Source organism: Hippoglossus hippoglossus, chromosome 21, assembly GCF_009819705.1.
Source record: "Hippoglossus hippoglossus isolate fHipHip1 chromosome 21, fHipHip1.pri, whole genome shotgun sequence".
NCBI classification, from domain to species: domain Eukaryota; kingdom Metazoa; phylum Chordata; class Actinopteri; order Pleuronectiformes; family Pleuronectidae; genus Hippoglossus; species Hippoglossus hippoglossus.
In genome coordinates, this window is record NC_047171.1 from 20,045,299 (window position 1) to 20,067,163 (window position 21,865).

Sequence of the window (21,865 nt, forward strand, 5' to 3'; positions counted from 1 at the left end):
GCATGCGCAGTTAAGCGAAGTGACAGGGTAGAGGCTGTTATTGTTTTGTGAACAGAAGCTCCAGCGGGTCGTTCCACTTCTCCGCCGCTTCACAAGGCGTACAACCCGGGATTTGAACTGTAGTGACCCCCGGACAGGAGGACCATGGGTGCCGGTTCGAGCACCGAGGCCGAGCGGGAGCCGCTGCTCGTTCCGTCCGGCGCGGAGGCGAGCAGACAGCCGGTGATCAGCGGCAGGGTGTACGGGAGAAGATGGCTGGTTCTGAGCCTGTTCTCCCTGCTGGGGCTCCTGCAGGGGATGGTGTGGAACTTCTGGGGACCCATCCAGAACTCGGCCGCTCTCGCTTACGGCTTCACCAAGTCCGACATCGCGGTGCTGGTGCTGTGGGGCCCGGTGGGCTTCATCCCCTGGCTGCTGTTCATGTGGTTAATGGATAAAAGAGGTGAGCGGTTCTAATGTGGTACATAATGTCCCACTGTTCGAGTCCTCGTTGTGAGCTCGACCCAGGACATCTCTCTCATAGACATCCAGAGGTTTGATGCATCCAGATCAGTGGAAACACAGTATGTTGAGTTCCTCTGTAAAAAGGATTGGAAATTAGAGATAAGATACAGTTAGGCCACGATATCCTATGATATCAGAAACTTTTAAGAGATTGTAAGTCTGTCCGTGTCAGTATTTATTAAACCAACCAAGCCTTTCAAAAAGAGTGAAGTAACAGTGGCAATAGACCTAATCTATTTTTCCTGGATAACTTATTTATACGTTTAAAATGAATTTTAACCATTGACAGTTTTTTAGTGGTTAATCAATTTGTAAGTATCATGAAGTGAAGGTTTTCTCAATCCAAAAGTTTAAAATCCAGTTATTTTTTTGTGTAAACCTATTTTCAAAAATATTTAAGGTATGAAACAGAAAATGAAAGTTGAAGTAAATCAGAACAGTAGTTAGTATTTTTACTTGACAAACTTACTTATTTGATGAAGTTTTCTGTCAGTTAATCAATTCATTATTTTATCACTGCTCCTAATGTAGGTGTACATGTTTCGCTTCCATCCACCTTAAGGTGAAGTTGATATTTGTATATTTGTATTAATGAACCTCAAAATGCTGGCAGATAAAACGACTCATACCACTTTACCTTTTTAAAATCAGTGTATGTAAAGGAGTTTTCCTGTGTCCACTGTTCCATGAAGATGATTTGGAGACATCTGAGGGTTAAAAACGACTTGTGTGAGAAAATGTTTCTCTCTTTCAAGAGGTTTCAAATTCACAAGAGAGCAGCGATTGAGTAAACGTGCCTTTGAGTGATGACAGGGAGACGCCCTCTTCACTTGAGCAGCTGAGTTAGGCACCCTTCACCAACCAGTTCCTCTTCATCACCTGACTGACATGTCGGAGTTCAACTGACAGATGACATAAACAGCAACAAGATCGCAGTAACCAAGCTGCCTTCAACATGAAGACCACAAGTAAAAATCTTGCCAAGAAATTACATGTGATCCTGATCTTGTGATTATGATTCATCAGCGATTAGTGGTTCTGGGTGTTTTGTTTGCAGAGGTTAGGTTGCCACATTATACCTGCTCTCAGTTAGTGGGAGGAACATTTTAATGACAAGACTACTTAAGGTAGGGTTATACTGGTATTGACCCCTATTAGACCTGTAAAGTCATTGCTCAGCGTAACAGCTGTGTTAAATACAAGTCTGCTCAGGAGTCGTATATTGAATTAGGGCATTCAGCACTCCAGAGGCTGCAACAGTCTCGAACTGTTTTTCTATGTTCGATACACACTCTCTGTCACACAAGTACACCGGCTCTGCTTCAGTTTGTCAGTAGGGAAAATGCTCCACTCCCCTCTGGGGGGTTCCTCCTACCTAAGGGCAGAAATTAAATGTATCAACAACTCAGTAGCTGCCATCCGAGAGAGGCTATAAGAAATAAAATGTTTATCTAATGAGGAATTAAGTTGTCAGTTCTTGTTGGCAGGAGTGACATGTTTTGATATTTGACGCAGCAGAACATGGAGACAAACAACTGACTTAATATATACAAACATTGTCAGCATAGGTTGGAGCGTGATCATTTTGTAACACATGCAGGGTCATACTGGCGAGATATGACCAGTTTTTCCCTTCAGGCATCAGGCATGTTTCACAGTGGTAATAAAAACGCACACGATAAAAGAGAACAGCGAAGTGGAGAACATTTCCTTAAATGAACATCATGTGGGTGAAACTGAGACTAGACACTTCGAGGTTGACAGAAAAATGCTTTTCCCCCATTGATTCTGCAACATGCGATATTAAACAAGGAACTGTGGAATTCCTGTTGTCACCAAACTGAAACCAATAAGTCTAATACAAACTTTGAACTGATTGAGAGGTTTTAAACTGCGTTGTCATTTTGGAGACGGCAGTTTCTGGTGCTGTTGAGTTCATGCTGACAGAACATGAACTTATGTTATTTTGTCCTCCCCGTTTACATCAATGATTGTCCACTGAGTAACAGAGATACCTCTGTGTGTAACTCAATACAATTCAGCAGCACCACAAAGCTGATAAAGTATAATTAACACTTCTCTAAAAGTGTTTAAACGCTGAACATTGCAACATTCATACAGATCGGATTTGTTGCAGGACTCTTGTATTCAGGATTTTGATAGAGAGTTAATGGTTTAAATAAGTGACCAACTTGAGAAAACCAAATGTTCTCTGGTTCCAGCTTCTGAAATGTGATGATTTACTGCCTTTCACTGTCTTTTAATTATATTAAAGTGAATATATTTAGCATATGAACTTCGGGTCAGGCTATTTTCTTACACTTTCAGTTAATTAGAACTGGAAATAGTCATTAGCAGTAATCACCCTTTTGGAGGTATAATTAGATTATAAATATAGACTGGTGATCTCAACCATAATTCACCCCTTCAATGCCATCTCCTATCAGCCATTTTTTCTTTCTTTTTCTCCACTTCTATGATCATGTCTTGTGTCTTCCAGGTTTGCGGGCATCCCTCCTCCTCTCTGCATTCCTCATGCTGATAGGAGCAGCTCTGCGGAGCATCCCACTGACAGATCTGCCTCTCAGGCGAAGGTAAGACTCAACTATAAACACCTGGGGGTTCAAGGAGGTCAAGTGTGATGATGAGATGAGGCTTCTGATGTCAGATGGTAGTGCTGATGATGATACTACCGGCTGCTGGCTTTTCAGGTGTAGGTCTTTTGTAAGTGTCAGTTCTGAAAAGAACAGCGCGCAGCAGCAGGTTGTCCCAAACAGAGAAGCAAACTTCAGAGCGTGTCTCCTTGGAACGGTAAAATCCTCAGGACGTACAGCTTGTCGTCGCAGTGCAGCTCAGTGATATTGTGTAGTCAGTTGTTAGGCGCATCCGCCCGTTCCACAATAAACTGCTTAACAGATATTTACAGTTCCTTTTGTTTACTGTTCATGTCGACAAAGGCCTGAAGGAGTTTTGCACACTCACCAGGATATTCAGATGTCATTGCAGGGTTTTATTCCTGCAGAGTAGGAAAATACACTGTTTGCTTATGATGCAGAATTTTGCTTTGTCTGGTGCAAGCAGCTCCACAATGGCGACAAGGCAGGAAGAAAGCTTCTTAGCTTTTAGCGTGTTCACCACAAGAGTTCCCTGCCTGAGCCTGTCTCGAATGCACTCTTGTGAGAGCTGCTTGTTGGACATGGTTAACTTTATCCAATAGCAACATTGCGTGATAGGGTGTTGACATTACAGCAATTTCCTGGAAAATAAGTCATGGATCTTGATGAAAAAATCCCAGCATATTAAGGGAACTGATATCTATGAATGTGTGCAATCAGGTGCAGTTTATTAAACCTTAAAGGGGACATAGCATGCAAATTCCACTTTGTTAGTGCTTCTACAGGTTAATGTGGGTATCTGGCATGTCTACCAACCCAAAAACTCTGGGAAAAAAACACTCGCGCGTTTTGTTATGGTTCCTCTAAGTCAGAAACGTCATGCTTGAGCGACTCGATTGAGCTTCCTGGGTTTTGTGTCGTAACAAGGCACTGGAAGTCTCCCTACATGGCCTTGGCCCACCCCCCACCTCACTGATTGGGAAAATTAAAACTCCAGGACAACAGAAGGGGAATACAAAGTATGGGATGCATATTTGATAATTTATATCATATAAAATATGTAATTTATATCGTTTAAAATCATGAGGGGGGAGGAGGGAGCTGGCTCATTAGCATTTAAAGGAACAGGCACTCAAAACAGGTCACTCTGTGGAGGGCTGTTTTATACAGGGTAAAAAGGGTGCTGTTTGAAATGATCCTTGTGGTATTTTGACCAAAGTATGTTACAGACATTTCATTAAGACCCCAAGGAACCATATCAACTTGTGGTAAAATGGGCATGCTATGTCCCCTTTAAGGCGACTGTAGGGTCTTGGCAGAAGTATGCGCTTTACTGAGTGCAATTCTAGTTGTATTTATGAATTTTCATGCAGGCTGAATCAACGTGTTTCATGGGCACTAGATAGTATAAACACCTGGATGAGAATAAGTACGATAAGCAATGGTCGCTATTTTTGTTGCTTTGTCATACCGTGTTCAGCTGTATTGATTCAAACCAAGGTGCTGTTTATTTAGACCTGTAGAGGAACAGCCAGAAAGCATCTCGGCTGCTTGAGAACAGGATTCTGTAAGACAGCTCAATATTGTGTGGATCCTATACTTATTTCTTGTGTCCTTGCTGCCAGCACCCTTATCAGCCTGCACGTTGACAGGCCATCACTGAAATCGTAAAAAATCCCATTATTCTCTCTGTGTCATTCTCAGTTTTACTCATGAGCTCAGAGTTCCTCTTTTAAAAAGAGAAAGAGCTCAGAGAAGGTCATTTCAATTATGAACGTGACTTTTTTAAATCTCATTGAATATTTCTGTGTAGTAATCTGTCTAATGACTCCATTATTAGGCCTCACAATGAGGCAATATATCATAAAATATCAATACATAGAGGAAATTGTATTTCCACAGAATGAGTCATATAGATTCCACTCCATGGATTTGAGGATTAAAAAAATAATTTTGGCCTTCAGAGAGCAGATAAATCAGTTTTGCTTCTCAGTGTCTTTCTCACTGCGTCTCATGAGGCTACGGCAAGAAAGTCATCTGTGGACTGAAAAGCCTTTTCTCCATGCATGCCAAATTTAAGAAAAATAAAAGGGCTTTGTGTCAGTACTTTAGAAGGAAATCATGATTTCCTTGTGATTGGGCTTAAGTTAAAAGAGAGTATTTATGATTTCCCTGTGAAATGTTAAGTTTTGCGTCAAGGGTTTGGTTCCCCTCCATGTGGACGTGGCAGCCTGTGTTTTTCTTCCTCACAGCCCATACAATTAACTGCTTTTGGTATCTCTGATATTTAGCAGGATCATGCAAAAAATACTCAGCTGATTTCCTTGGAATTTTGTGGAGAGGTGCGCCATAACCATGACTCAAGGAAAAACTCATTAAGTCTTAGTGCGGATCTGGATCATGGGTATGGGTATGGGCATGGGTATGGGATCATGGGGATCATGCGCATCCTGGAATTTTTGTGATTAACGTTGTGAGATTGGGGGTTTCTCAACATTTTCATTTATATCTCAGAGAATACTACATGAACCTACTCATTGCCATTCTAGTTTGTGATGGTGAACACCAATCATAGAAGTTCAGCCATCTTTCATCAAACACCTGTACAGAAGGTTTTTCTCCATCAAGTCTCATTCAACAACATTCCAGTAAAAGCTAAGGCAAGACATGTTACATACATTAGCTTACTTACGCATTTACCATACATTGATTTATTTGGAGTACACTGATCACAAAATATCGATTTTCTACAAAAGTAATTAAAAACATCCACAATTTGGTATCACAATACAGGAGAATGGAACCACGATACCCCAACCTGCCATCACAGTGGTAATAAGTTCACGCATGTAAATCACTATTTAAAGGAGAGTAAACTGGATCTATTTCTTCATTTAATTTAGATATATACAATTTCCCTCCACAGCAGTATGACACAATTTAAATGTATATTCATACAATCCAAATGCATTGCCCAATCATGCTGAGGAGGTATAACACATTGTTTTGAATGTTCTACCTCAGATTTGTAAAATGTTTTGCTGTTAAGCAAATGTCCACCATTTCCAATGTGAAGTTCCAGTGAGGCTAATACAGCTCCAACTGTCATTTGTTGGTGGATTTTTTCCATGGCGTCATACACTACCATAAAATAGATAAGATAAGAGATACTTTATACTTTATAGTATGTAAACTTTTCACTTCCAGAGTCTTTTACTGTAAAGGGGAAGTAGGCTCAAATAGAAAAACGAGGGGCTGCACAGAAGCAAGAAAGCTCTTCCTCTACTTGTTTGGGTTCACTGAGGGCTGGACTGTCAGTGGTTGTAACTGACACACTGACGTCTCACCCCTCATAAAACCAGCCCTGCAATGAGATGTATCAGATCTTGGTGTTTGCAGCGCTCGTGCGAAAAATGGGCACAGAGTTCAAGGTGCATTGCAGCAGTCAGAGCTGCTGGTCTGAGCAACCCTGCACAGCCTTCAGATTCTGTCTTCAAAGTGGAAAACAAGATGGCACGGTGAACGCCAAGATAACATGAATCACACAGTAAATGTTAGCTCTGACACAGTTCGGCTTAATTTGCATAGTAAATGTAACAGGTCGCAGCTCTTGAGGCCATGTTTTAATGGATGACATAGTGGATTATGCTGATGGGAACATGCAGCTCCTTGGATCGCCAGTAGATGCCACTCTTTGCTTTGCAGTAGTGGACATGGAACAATAGCAGACTGCCAGAGCTTTGTTAAATGACCTGTGGTGCTGCTGCCTGTGCTGGCTCTCTTAAATGAGATATTGTTTTCATATCAGAAGTACTGTTTGGGCTAAGATGAGGATTTAGACGACCTGAGACAAAAAGAGTGGCTGCAGAATTTCCATTGTGTTGAGTTCAAGGACAAAAGAGTGATCATAAGCAGTGTTTGTGTTTCCTGCTCGACTGATCAAGGGACAAGTTCTCCAGGTTTAGAAACAGTCAAGTTCCCTCGTCAGCCCCCTGCAGATCTGCAATTGTTCCGCATCTCCTTTTATGTTTGACAGGCAATTAGTTTATTTTCTTTTTATACGTTCCTGTCGATGATGTAACCTTCCTCTCTTTCAGATTTAAGATCATTTTTAGGAAATCAAAGGTAATGTAAACAGCAGAACCTCCTGTTTTTCATAACCAGGATATTCTGTGTATAGCTGCTACAGTTGTGTTTGAAAAAGAAGTTTGTTTTGTGACGTTCAGACGGGAACAGAAAAGGCACTGAGGCAGCCGTGGTCACTGATTAGACCTCGCTCGGATGAAGTCTGCTCTCAAATCAAAGACATCAACTTTTTCTATCTCTTGCTTTCATGCATTCACACTTTTCTCAAGCCCCCTTCAGTCTCTTTCTATGTCTGTCTCTGTCATATATTTAAATCCAGACATGGGGTGTGATTAATAAGTGTCTCTTAGCCACTCACACTGTCTGATTGGCCATTAGTACATGCTGTGGGTCCCGCAGCAGGCGGTCATATTTCTGTGACGATTGTTGCTGTGCCATTTTCAAGACAGAATTGTTTTTTGTTTTTTATTGTATGGCAGAATTAGGTCTGTTGCCCCAGTTGGACCAAAAGCAGCCACATGATTTCACCACAGTACCATCTTCTGTGTCTCGTTCTCGATCAGATGCCGCCCGACAGGGTTCATCAATACTGATTAACTTAATCATCTCTTGTTGGAAAAAAAAGCTGCTCCCTGCCCCTCATTCTGTCTCCTGCCACAGTGCGGCTGCCTCATGTGACCAATCATCCTCATCTTAGTCACCATCTGTCCTCATCACCTGTCACATTAAAGGCAATTTTCTTACTCACATCCATCCTGAGGTCTTATAGACGCTGAGGCAGGGTAATGAACTGCAGTACTTTGAAAGTACTGACCAAACTTTCTGACATAAAAGTTTCAAAAGCTGTGAAGCGCTGAAAGCCATCATTGAATTGGCCCGATTATTAGTTTTTATTCAGATGTATGCCCTTATTTTAGTGAAGTCAATTGTGTTTGGAAAACTGTAAACCCTTAAGGACTTTGGGCCTGTTTAGTTTGCTTGTTTTGTTGAAATATAAAAGTCCAGAATTTCGTTGAGTAAAAACTTTCTTGCTTAGCTAACCAATATATAAAAGTCAAATCAATGGCAAATGATACCCAGTATTTCCATTGGGGTCACCCTAGGTCAGTTATTGTTGACATGGGCAAGAAGGTTATGTTTTTGCCTCTGTCCATGGCTGATCCAGAAATAATTTATTACTTTCTTTAACATTGCGAGATTTGTTTGCAGGTTTTTTTGACATTATCACCAATTCCCCAGGGAACAATTAATGGCTCTTGATAGATAAAAGAAACCTGGCATTTTTTAACTGATATGTAAGAGTGTGTGCATTAATATGCGGTTGAATTAAAGGGAACTATTTGGCCTTGGCGGAGGTATGTGCTCTTTTGAGTGCCATTCTAGTTTTAAATTATAGTGATTATTTGCATTGCTTTTCAGTGTTTGGATAAGCTGGGTTTAACTGCAGGTTTTGTAATAATCCTTGTATTTAGTGACAATGCGGTATAGCATAGCATAGTCTGGTATCTGGACCCTTCACAGGCCTAAATGAAACGGTAATCACAAAACCTGTCAGGCACGATGCCGGTGATTTCCAGTTTGGTGTCAGTTCCATTTCAGTTCAGCTTACAAAACGGCCTCTCATCCCCTATCAGTTGGGATTGGCTCCATCCCCCTGCGACCCTCAAAGGATCAGCGATATAGATAATGGATGGACACACGATGGCAAATGTTTCCTATTTCCACTTGAATCAACAACTCTCTGCTGCTGGTAAATAAGATACATTATGTGTCAACGTCATCAATTCAGACTAAAAACACATTTTTCACAAATCTACATAGAAAAGACACTACTGCCTCATCCAACAGTCATAAGCTATGGAATTATAGAATTTATTTATTGCTGCAACATCTTGACCACCTGCCACTGTGTTATTATCAGCTGATAGAGATTCAGCGTCATAGCAGCTGTCTCATGACGCCTGCTCTCTATTCATGTTGTTTTCTCTACTCTAAGAATTACGAAACAAGTGCCACGCCGGCCCAGCCAAATGGAGTGCGGCCACAGTGATATACGTGGTGCTGTAGTTAGCAGTAAACAAAGCGTGACACTGACAGACCAGCACATCTCGTTAATCATGGAGCGCTGCCAAGCAGTTAGAGCAGTGATGTTCACTCTCAGAGCCCCAGCACTGCTTATTTACTGTATTTAGCTGAAATACTCTTTAAACATACCGGATTAGCTGGATCAGGTTTGTTTCATACCAAATACAATTACTTTGTTGAGATCGTAACCACCGTTCCCACTAGAATGGTGCCCCTTAATGTAAGTGTTATTTCTCATATTATTTATTGTGATATACTGTTATATGTGTTTTTAAAACAACCTGTAAAGCCCCGAAAGAAAATTTCCACATCTGTGAACAATAAAGATGATTATTTTTATCTGGCCAAACAAGAGCAAATTATTCCAATGTGAACTTTGTGGTGCTGGAATTGAACTACTTAGTTTGAGAACAAATAAATCAGTCACAGATGTTGAAAGACGTGTTTAATGGCCCTGATGTGTACAGTTATTAACAAGAAAGCCATCAGGGCTAGGAAATCAAACAATAATCACTGTATAATTTTCATCAAAAGTCCAATATGCTTGTACATTGTGTTTAGAATGGTGAGGAGGTATAACACATAACGGATCTACCTCAGATTTGTAAAATGCTTTGCTCTTTATCGAACATTTTCGGCTTGTAAAGAAGAGTTTGAAACCACAACCTTCACTCAGGAGCAAAAATTTGTCATTAAACATTCATTGTGATAATTATTGATATCACAATTTTTATGTTGATATTCATTTTGGCCATATTGCCCAGCCCTACAGGTCATTCTACAATATCTCTATTTATCCAGTGACGTCTGTAGCGAAGAGCAATTTTAGTTTTCAGCAAAAATACAGCATCTGAACATTGAGTACATGTTCTTAGTACAAGTAAAGACGTGGATATCATACTCTGCAGAAACCTGTGTACTGTATTCTAACTTGGTTTCTCTGCTTGCACCAAATGGAAATGCTGTGGTTTGTGGTATTACCCAGGTTTCTTTTGTATGCAGGCACAACTTTGATCTCAATCCCATTGTAGTGTTATGTAATGATGATCAACATGCTGAGGTGAATGTGTGGCTGTTATTACACGGGGTATGAATTGTATTGCCTGTCACGCTTGTCTTTCATCATTTGTCAGAAGAAAAAGGAGAAAATAGCGCAGTGGTAAAACCAGACACTGGGTTCAATCCTCGACGGCTGAGGTAACTCACATGATATAGAAATGACAGAAAGGTTGGATGTGGAGGAGTGAAATAACATCATCCCTGCACCAATGCAGATGACCAGATCAGAATAATGGTAGAAATGAAGCATGTAAATGATATTTCCCACACATGATCAAAACAGGATACTGCATGTCCTCATTGTGGATGTGTGTTAATCTGTAATAGGACCCAGTTTAAAACTATTGCAGTCAAATGAGCAATAAAGACCAGGGCACTTTATAAAGAACTCCACGAAGAAAGAGTGCCGCAGAGTATTTGATGGTGTGTAGGCTGGGATGTTAGCAGGTCTGGGATGTGGGAAGGAGATATTAGTCAATCTGTCACTGACCACAGCACTTTGAATTCTGCCACTACATTTATCTCAGAGTCAGTGGAGAGCAAAGTTAGACACAGTTGGAGGGCAAAGAAGTATAATCACAGAGAAGGGTGAACTGAACACGTATATATATCTGCTTTATGTTTGAAGAAATGGCTTTCTATATATAGGACTGGGCACTGGACCTTAATACTAGGAACAAGTTTCTGTAGCACAGAGTATTGGAAATTGTGGAGAGCCATTATTGTTTACATATTATTTAATCAGATGGGTGGAATTCATTTGGTTTGGACAACACCTAACTTAATTTTTTTTAATGTTTATGTTCAAACAAGTTTTTTATTGTTACACCAAAACCTTTATATAATTTAGAGCCCGATGGATTTATCGTTTGGCCAATAAAAATTAGCCTATGTGAGCCTGTCGCAGACATATCAGTATCTTTAACTTTTACTTACAGAATCAATAATGCAGAAAAAATATGCACTTAAATTTAAATTTTACATAGAAAAAAATTTCTTTATTCAAGTTCTAGTGGTTGGATTTGTGTTTTCTTCGTATTATAGTTTTTGTAATAAAGTTTATGGTTAAATTGTAATTTGTGATAAAGGCTTGATAAGTATGGAATATATTTTTATATATTGGCCGATATATCTGTATCAGACATTTTTTACTATATGCCCCTAAAATTCCATATCGGTCAGGCTCTAATATCATAAATGTAGCCGTCATCCCCACATAGATTGATTTTCTAATGCTTGTACTGATATGTCTTGGTTTTACAGTGCTGCTGATGGTTGCCAAGAACATGGCAGCTACACTATATAGTTTTAGGATCTCAGCAAGTCCTGATACAGTCTTATACATAAACCAAAATCTTGAGTAATATTATATTAGATCAGTGGTTCTCAAATGGGGGTACGTGTATCCCTGGGGGTACGTGAAGGTACTCCAGGGGGTACGTGAGATTTTTTTTTAAATATATTTAAAATTAGCATCCATTCAAAAATCCTTTAAAAATAGTAGTTTAATAAATATTCAATAAAATATAAGTGTTTAATAAATCAGACACTGATGGCACAGCGCTTTGTATTACATCTTTTTTTCAGGGGTACTTGGCTGAAGAAATATTTCACAGGGGGTACATCACTGAAAAAAGGTTGAGAACCACTATATTAGATAATATGGAGAGATTATCATCCCTACCCATACAGTATATCTAAAGTTATTCTTTTCAAATATAATTCATTTAACTAATTGGTGATATATTTAATCCAGACGGTAATAACAAGATCTTTAAACATTGCTTAATTTACTTGATTAAACTCAAAAATCCAGTTCTCTCCGACCAGCCCGCACTCACTTATGTTGAGTAAGAATCAGCGGGGACGCTTAGCTGTCAAATCTACAATCTGAATGGAAATATAATGAGTATTTTTGAATACCAAAAACTCTGAATTAGCCAGAGATCCCACATGTCCTCTCTCTTCCTCATTATTTCTCTCCCTCTCTGCCTCTTTCCTCCCTCCATCCTTGTTCTCCTCTTATTCTCTCTCTGCTGGGCCGTCTCAAACTGCTCTGAATGAATGGGGTCTTTACTGAACTCACAGACAATCAATCAGCCGTGCGCTGTCTCTGGCGGCTGGCTGTCTCAGTTAGACAGAGCTTGAGGTGGCCGCCGGTGGTGAAGGGTCTGGTGCCATCAGGGGACGTCTCGGAGTAAATCTGTCTCATACCGCTCAGTCTGAAGTTGCACAAGTGAACTTGGACTCTCTGTGGAGCATCTTGTTACTTTAGCCACTGCAGATAATGAGATCTTATTATCTTTCCTTCATTATGCCAGCACATTTTGTTCAAACTTTTTTTCACGTCTGTATATTTTCAACTTAATATATACACTAATCTGAGGCTCACGTCCGTGGCCATGTTTGATTATCTTTGTTGTTTAACAGTGATCGATCCATTTCGGTTTGTTATTAGTAGGTCTCACACAAACGAAGGGTTTACAGGGTTTACACTTCTGTCATTTTCAGCACTTCTTTAGTTTTCCCAGTTGAAAAAGTCCTTGACGATGAGAAAATGGACCAAACTATTTTTCATAAAGTCATAGTTAGGTTGTTAAATGAACTTTAAGAGGTGTCACAGAACTCCAAACTTGATTTTTTTTTTTGCAATGTCCCTGCAACTGCTGAAAGCTGACATTTTACATTTGTTCAGGGAAATCTTAAATATCATAGAGAAGTATTATATTTTCATGAATGGAGTCTAGTATTTTTTTGAGGTGATTATAGACCCACACAATGCAGACTCAACCTTTCAGAGACACTTTCATTACAAAACTTGATACCAGTAGTCAGACTTTAATTGGCCAGATAACCCTGAGTGCCCGGTCTCACCTTTCAAATATACGACCCTAATTATTATCCTGTGCACTGGCAGGGTAATTAATTAATTTCATATGAGATTTGAATTAGGGCAGCATGTGCTTGTGGTTGACTGGGGTCTTTCTGTGTGGTGTTTGCCTTGTTTCCCCTCTGTGTCTATGTGGGTTTTCTCCACGTACTCTGGCTTCCTCCCACAGTCAAGAGACATGCACATTGGGGTTAGGCTAATTGGAGACTCTAAATTGACCGTAGGTGTGAATGTCAATGGTTGTTTGTCTCTATATGTTGGTCCTGTCCAGGGTGTACCCAGCCTCTTTCCCCCGTAACCCTCAAAGGGATAAGCGGTATAGATAATGGATGAGTTCTTATGTTGTCTTTCAATTTAGTTTTATTTGTATAGCATCAAATCATGCAACACACATTATCTCAAGGGACAAACAGTGTGTACCTTATATTAGCCCAACAGTTCATACAATGAGAAAACATTTGGCGACAATGGAGAGAAAAAGCGATGGAAACCCATGGTCATCAAAGGATTATGATTCATGGTATCTGCTATTATGGCGACTACCACACCTCTTTTTTTTTATATTTCGAACATGGTTGTGCAATTTTTATATTCATTTGTTGTTTTTGGTGAAGATTAAATAGCATTTTTTCTTGCTCTTTCAGGTTGATACATGGAGGTCAGCTTCTGAACGGTTTAGCTGGCCCGACCATAATGAGTGCGGGCCCCTACCTCTCGACGACGTGGTTTGCCCCCGACCAGAGAGCCACCGCGACGGCTGTGGCCTCGCTCTTCTGCTACCTTGGAAGTGCTGCTTCATTTGTAGTAGGACCTCTGGTAGTGCCGTCACCCAACAAAACCCAGAAAACCCCAACGATGGTAGCAGCAGTTTCCGTCAGCTTCATCCGAGACAGGATCCAGCTCGTTATGTATGCAGGTACTATCAGTGGGAACATCTAAGGTTGCAGAGGATCAATAGCACATCATTTCGACATCATGTCAGCACTGTCAAGGGACACAAATACAATCAGGAGAGGGGATCCAAGAATTTTGCACAAACACCAAAAAAACTCCAATTATAATCTTTATAACTGCCCCTCTGACAAATAGATTGCCGGGAATGTTATGCTTAACTGACTCAGAAAATTAAAATCATGCTCAAGAAAGGAACAAGCATGCTGTAATAGATTGAGGCAGTGGCTTTTGTTTAACCTAAGGTAATATTGTTATTCATTTTTAAAGGGCAAAGCAGGCTCACTTCATGAACCAAGTTTTGGAAGTTATCAGAACAAAAAATGACAGAAATATGAAGCACATGACAAATTGCATTGCATTGACTACATCTACACATGAAAGATCAATGTGAGTGGGAATGCAACTTTTGTCTAAGACTAAGAGGCAGATGCTTTTCAGTGTTTCAATATATGATATAATGGAAGGGGCGCGTGCATATGGCTGCAACGATGGACCTTTTTTAGAAATAACTATAGACTGTATATACAGGTGGACGATATCTGGAGTTCAACTAAAAAGCCTCCTCCATGTTAGCAGGTGGGACATGGACCAAAGTAAAAAGTTAAAATACGCATCAAATGAATTTTTCTCAGAGACAAAAATTAAGCCAAAGTATCGTCATCGCCCCCTGGTGGCTGGCTGCGGAATAAACCCTGCCTCCTCCATGTTAAATGATGGTTTCTGCCATTATAGGTCGTTCATAAATTGGGTTTCAATTAGTTATTTAATACTATAAAAACGGGGTGAAACATCATGATTCGGTGGGACTTTAATACATCTCTATCCCCTGGTCGCTATAAGGTAGACTCTGGATCCGAATGACATCATCACCGCAAGATATTTTGGCTATTGTTGAAGTGAAGATGTGTTGCTCATTTTTATACACAGTCTTTAGAAATAACCAAACTGTAAAATGTGTTTCTTGAAAGCAATAACATGAGATTTCAACCAGTGCTTTGCCATATTGTATAGTAATATAACATGGGCATGTATTTAGTCTCTCTTTCTAGTCTTGTACACTATTCTGTTCATTCCAGGGATGGTATTAGATGATTTTCAGATGTCACAGTGACCTTTTTTTTATAATGTCAAATTGGTCTTACTGCCTTTTCCATGAAGATAACCTGTGTCTCTCTTATCTGTGTCACTGTGCTCCGGCAGAGTTGGTAGCAATTGCCGTGCTCTTTGCAGCGGTCCTTGTGTATTTCCCATCACGCCCACCAATGCCTCCCAGTGTGGCCGCGGCGAGCCAGAGACTCAGTTACAGAAGCAGCATCTGCAAACTTCTCAGGTAAAAGCAGACACACACACACACACACACACACACACACACACACACACACACACACACACACACACACACACACACACACACACACACACACACACACAAAGTCATCTGAAAGACTAATATCACCTGATGCCTTTTTGTTGAGACCATTCTTTCAGTACGTTTATTCACTGTGCCCAACTGTCACTGTCCTTGATTCAACTCGGTTGCAAAAAAAAAAGTGAAACTTCAGTAGTGCATTTGAAATTAGGTTCAGATGCTCTCATACTTTAAAACATCACACTCGTCAGGAGATTTCTGCAACACCTCCAGTGCTCTATTACCACTGTGTCTACAAATCCATTAGGTCTTGTTTGGTATCTGATTTGCTGATGCAAAGTGCTCTTCTTCTTCTTAGAAAGTTAAAGTGACAGACTCTGGAGAAGGATATGGAATCTTAATGAAGGGGTCTGCCACTCACCATCTGGTTGGGTCGTTATCAAAGAAACCCCAGCGTTCCCTCTGGATTAATTACTAAACTCTGATACACTGGTCGCTGCTGAAATCTACATCATCCTCTGCATCTATACCATAGATGTCTTTTATCAATATACTCTCAGGACACCAGTGGAGCATGTAGTTAAAGGACGAGAGAGATAATCTATCATGACAAGGTCTTGAATCTCAGTATTAGTGGGATGCCTTTATTGATGTTTAATCACCTTTGTCTATATATTTTCCTCCTGGAAAAAAGAGCAAGGAATAAATCTAGAGACAATGATTTAGTCACATTTCACTAACTCTGCAACACCCCACGCCTCTTCTTATACTTTGTACTTGGAAAATATTTATCCTGCAAGCTTTTGCTGCGTTTGTGGAGGAATGAGGCCTTTGGCAATGGCCAGGGATTAAAGGGCTGGAGAAGGGAGAATAGACGCTGGCTGATGGCAGCTGGAGAGTTGGCTTCATCTTGGTCCCCTGTAGTAAGAAATAGCTTCACTACTGCACAAGGCATTCCGCAGGCCTTTTGACCAGCATAGACTGGTTTAACTTGCTGTAAGAGCTTCCTCAGATAGATGGCAGGGACTGAGCAGATAGCCAAAGCTATGCATTAGCATAGCTTTGGACACACACACACAAACACACATTGGCCAAATGAACTAGGCCATCCAGCTGAGAGGGTTTCTGTTCCACTTCTGATAGGCAGCCTTCCAGTGACCTGTTTGGGCAGCATGTTGTATCTCAGTCCAGCAGCATCAAGCATTAGAATTATCCTGCAGGGTCTGAACTAAAGGAGGAAAGCGGAGTCCATGTGTTTCTCGTACAGGAGGTAGATACAACAATTGAAACACTTCAGGAAAAAGAATGAAAGATTAAAGCTTCACTATAAAGGCAGGGTTGCGTTTGATGATAAGTCAACAGAGAATCATCTTTGGAGCTTTTAGCCCCATTTAGCTCATTGTTTTGGGTTTCAACAAAGTAAAGTAACTTCAACCCTTCAACACAGGAACTACTTTTTAATTTCCTCAGACCAATTTTTTTTAGGTGAACCTCATTTCTTCCCCTTTGTAGAAATTGCAAATACTGATTCCTAATCTGATATCACTGCTCTTTATCCCTATATTGCATGGGACAACTTGAGTGAGGCTCTAAATACTAAGTTGGTTGTGACCTAATAAATGTTTTATTAGGACATTTTATAATGACATCGATGAAGAAACTGTATTTAAAGTGGATTAGTGGCAACTGGGTGATAACCGGCTCTGATTAATAAGGTCAGCATCAGTTCGGAAACTACCACAGATTTGTGTGGCGCATGTTTAGTAAAGTTTGTATCTGGAGAAGTTGACAAAATGACAACAATTTACCCTTCACAGTGGCAGTGGGTGCCAACTCGTCAGTTTGTCCACCTGATACCTATCTGTGGCTGTATCCGTTCATCCATTCCCCCTGCCAGCGTATGAGCACTGGTTAATGATCTCCAGCTTGATGAGTGCTTCCAGCTGCTCACATCTGCCTCCACAGCAGCAGTCTAATTAGAAGCCTTAATGTCCCGACACATGGTGTAAAGTTATGATTGTATTCTGATCGCAGTCTGAGGGAATGCTAAACAGCCCCGAGTATTGATGTCATACTCACTTTAGCTTTGGAAGTTGTCATTTTGATGCATTGATCCCCAGCCAGATCTGCCAAGGACAAATGGCACTTAGCTGATGACACCGCCAGCTTTGAGTCTTATTCGGAAATATTTCATCGCCAGCGGGAAGGGAGGGGGAAAAAAAATGCCCCGGCTCTTTACCCAGTAGCTAGCGTGTGCTTGCTTACATTTGGCTATCTAAATAAGCTTCCAGACGGAGAAAAAGGTGCATGGATATTGATTTCCTGCTGTTGTGGTTCGGTTAATGAAAAGGGTACTGGGAGAAAAGCAAAGCAGGTGCTCCATCACAGAGCTTTTATGACTGTCCCTCCGTACTCTCTCCAAGGCCAAATAGCTTCATACTGCGTAGGACAAGACAGGCCTGCAGCAGAGAGACAGGCTGTGTTTGTTTTCCATGTGGAGCAAAGCATTCTGCAAATAGAAGCGATTCATTGTCTGAAGTGCACCAGTGTCAGGGAAGGGGAAGGGTGTGCATATGTTTACAGCAACAGTTCTTTTGCTCTACAGCTTCGGTATCTTGGGACAAGTTCCCGCCATAGTTTGCAATTCAAAGACTGATTCAAAGTGTGTGTGTGTGTGTGTGTGTGTGTGTGTGTGTGTGTGTGTGTGTGTGTGTGTGTGTGTGTGTGTGTGTGTGTGTGTGTGTGTGTGTGTGTGTGTGTGTGTGTGTGTGTTGAGCGTTTGAAGTCACAGTGGAGATGGAGAGGCCAAAAGTGTTCTCCAGATGTCCCTGCACGATACCGCTCAATATGCTGCCTGCATTGTAATGAACGGAGCAGGTGGAGAATGAACGGCATTAAACAGCATCCATAAACCAAAAAAAAAAGAGGGCAGGAAAAACAAAACAACCTATGAATCTGCTGCCTGCTCTGGCAGCCCGGCATCGTTTGTCAGACGCCCAGCGATTCTAATCACATTGTTAGGGTTGAGGAGGTGGCACCAATTTAAATCAGCATGCCACCTCATTGGGCGAAGGTGATTAGTGTGGGTGTTCCAAGTGATTGTAATTGGATTGCATGAGAGTGGAAAGGGGCCATATACCCCGAAGAGGTGAGCTGTCTGTGTGTATGCAGGATATGCATACATAACTAAACATATGGAGGTTATTTTTTCCCTCTCTCAACAATTCAGTGTGAGCTGATGCGACATAGCAGGCGGCTCCAAACAAAACCCTGCAGCACATCTGTAGCCTGAAGCCATTTATCACAGCTTAGAGATGGCGCTTGTTTTCCTCTCCTATTGTGAAGTTTGATTTCATTTGACAATTTCGGTACGGATCCATATGAGGGGGCAGATCCACGAATTGTTTTTAAACTTTCTTTAACATCGTGGGGTGTTTTTAACATTTTCACCGTTTTCCCAAGGTATAATGCATGGTTCTTGATGAAAACAATCAGACGTACTTTTAAAATATGCCGATGTTACTGAGAGTAAACTGTGGATACTTGAAGTTGCTGTGATAGTCTCGGTTTATGCCCTAGTTTCAGCTTTTCAGTCTTTGCATAAGGAGACAGGTTTCCATTCAATTTGATCATTTTAAATTGAGTGTTTGATTTGTTATTGCTAAATCCAGAGTGAACTGATTGCATAATTTCAGCTGAAGAATCAGACATCTTTCACTCCACCTTTTAAACAACACAGGACCATGTCAAGCATTGAGGTCATTAAGAAAAACCTATACAAATCCATAGCTTTGGACTGTATTGTTCAGTCTTAGATGCATGTTGACCTCTGTGATCCCTCTCAGCTTTATTCTGGCAGCTCTGCCCATTAGCTGCTTATCTCTCTGTCACCAAGCTCCGCGGAAGGATAGATCTTATTCTGTGAGCAGGGAGACGAGCCAGGGGTGTGTGTCTTTGTGCAGGTGTGTGTGCGTATGTGTGTGTAAAGTGATAGTAAAGACCTGGAGGTGATGGCAGGCCTCCAAACTCCAGCGAACAAGAGTAGAAGAAGGCATTCCATTATGTTGCTGTCACTCTTTCATCTCAGGCCAGTGCAGATAGGATGTAAACTGAACTTAATTTTAAGTCTTTTTTACAGAACATAAATAAGTGGTTAACATATAAACGAGAGTTGAGCATAATAACCCTCCGTCTTTTCACTGACCGCTATGTTGTCCAGAGTGTTATAGAAGATTTAACAACGTAATCTAATCATTGCAAAATACACCTTTCAGAAAACACATCCTATTGTTGGAAGAGTCAGTACATAAACAATTTAGTTAGACTATTTTTCCTGAGCCTACTCGTGAATGTCTAATGTGTGTTTGTCCCCCGCAGTAACTTTCGGTTCCTGATGGTAGCGCTGGCCTATGCGGTCCCCACAGGAGTGATTGCAGGCTGGACAGGAGTCCTTGACATGGTCCTTACTCCGGCTAAAGTCAGTCAGGTAAGCAGCAGATACACACACAAACACACGCACGCACGCACGCACGCACGCACGCACACGATAGAATAACATATCGCTTTTAATCTTGTTAATGTATTAGGTTTGTATAAAAAGAACATCAGCAAACCAAGGTCACTTTTAAATTATCTTAATTTATGTATACATTTGTCTTAAAATATGGTCAGATCTTCAATGAGCAAACCCAATCTATTTTAACCAATGAAACATAAATCATTATATTCTTGTTGTCCATACTGAAAACATCATTAATATATTCACTATGTAGGTTGGACGTATGTGAATCCCGGTACTAAAGTCATACATACAGTGAAGCAGGAGCCAATGAAAAAAGATTGGAGATGTCGATTAGAGAAAAAAAACCACTTTGAACATTTTGAATTTGCTGTTCACAAGATGCATCTGCTTATGTGAACAGTGACTTGCAAAAGAAAGATTTCCGAGGACGTCTTATCAGGAATTGTTGATTTGGAAAAAGCTGGAAAGGCGTTATCTGAGTGTAGATATTCATCCGTTCACAGACGAATTGTCTATAAAAAGAGATGCTCTAACTCTGTGACTACTTTTTCTACGAGTCCAGCTAAGATGACTCCAAAGGCACAATGTGGAAAAGAAACTGCTAAAAACATAAAAGATTCATTGGAGCTGGTTAACGTCTTTGTTCATCACTCCACCGTATGCAAATCATGGTGCGTGTGCGCAGTGCTCATGGCAGGACGTGACGGAGGAAACAACTTTTCTCATAAATAACTAGTATTCCAAAGAGCACATTGAAACTGCATAATCCTACTGGAAAAATGTTTTGTGGACTACAGTTGAGTTGTTGGGGAAGAACACACAGCTAAGTATGGTGTGAAAAGGGCACTGCATACCAACAAACCTCATCCCAAAGGTGAAGCATGGTGAAGCAAAGATTATGATTTGGGACTGCTTTTGCTCAAGGATTGGACAACTCGACATTATTGAGGGAACAGTGAATTCCCAAGTTTATCCAGACATCTTACATCACAATGTCAGCTTGGCTTTCGCCCCTACACTCAGGTCGGACATCAGGACCACTGTGGGCCTCCACCAGAGTTTGCTCTGGAATGGCTGTGCCCAGCAATAGTTCACCAGGTTAGGTGATGCAGCAGCACAATGACTCTAATCTTTGAAATGAAAGTAATACAGAATCCATCTTTTGGAGTGGTTCAGTCAGAGACCAGACCTAACGTAAGATGCTGTGGAATATATTAAGAGAGTCGTTCACACCAGACACCCTAAGATAATGGCTGAACTGAAGCAGTTCTGTCGGAAGAATGATCCAAAATTCCTCCCGTGCATTGTGCAGGTCTGAGCTGTAGCTACTTGTTTTATTAAATCCAAAGTCTTCACTTACTTTTTCCCTAGGTTCTGTGAATGTTTATTGGGTATGTTCATTAACAACACAAACGATTATATTTGAGTGTTATTACCTTACACACGTTGTGTTTGTCTACACCTGTGACCTAGATTAAGATCAGATTATATTTTATGGATAATTATTGCAGGAAACACAGGTGATTCAAAAGGGTTCTCATCCTTTTCTTGGCACTGCAGCTGTGAGTGGGCGTTTTCTTCAGCGCATACGTTTCCAAGAAATGTTTGTGTGGGAAGCAATTTCAAACAGCATTCCATCCAAAAGGTTCAATCCTTTGTCAATACTTCTATTTTGGACGTTTTTTGTGAAAATGTGCAGAGTAGGGCAGCACTTATTCTGCCCAACACTTTAGTTTTCCTCTTGGTTACCCTTCAGGTGGATTCATTGCAAACAAGAATAG

At 40.8% G+C, this 21,865-nt stretch overlaps 1 protein-coding gene across 1 annotated transcript in view; it reads left to right on the forward strand.

Moving 5' to 3' along the window:
• The first annotated feature begins 7 nt into the window (after positions 1-7).
• The window catches only part of slc49a4 (solute carrier family 49 member 4), a 47,628-nt gene continuing 25,770 nt past the window's right edge, over positions 8-21,865 (forward strand). The window contains exons 1-5 of the mRNA XM_034573892.1: positions 8-442; positions 3,005-3,098; positions 13,884-14,155; positions 15,394-15,523; positions 19,940-20,048. Coding sequence (XP_034429783.1) covers positions 145-442; positions 3,005-3,098; positions 13,884-14,155; positions 15,394-15,523; positions 19,940-20,048 — 903 coding nt within the window. The 5' untranslated portion in view covers positions 8-144. The remainder of the gene's footprint in view (positions 443-3,004; positions 3,099-13,883; positions 14,156-15,393; positions 15,524-19,939; positions 20,049-21,865) is intronic.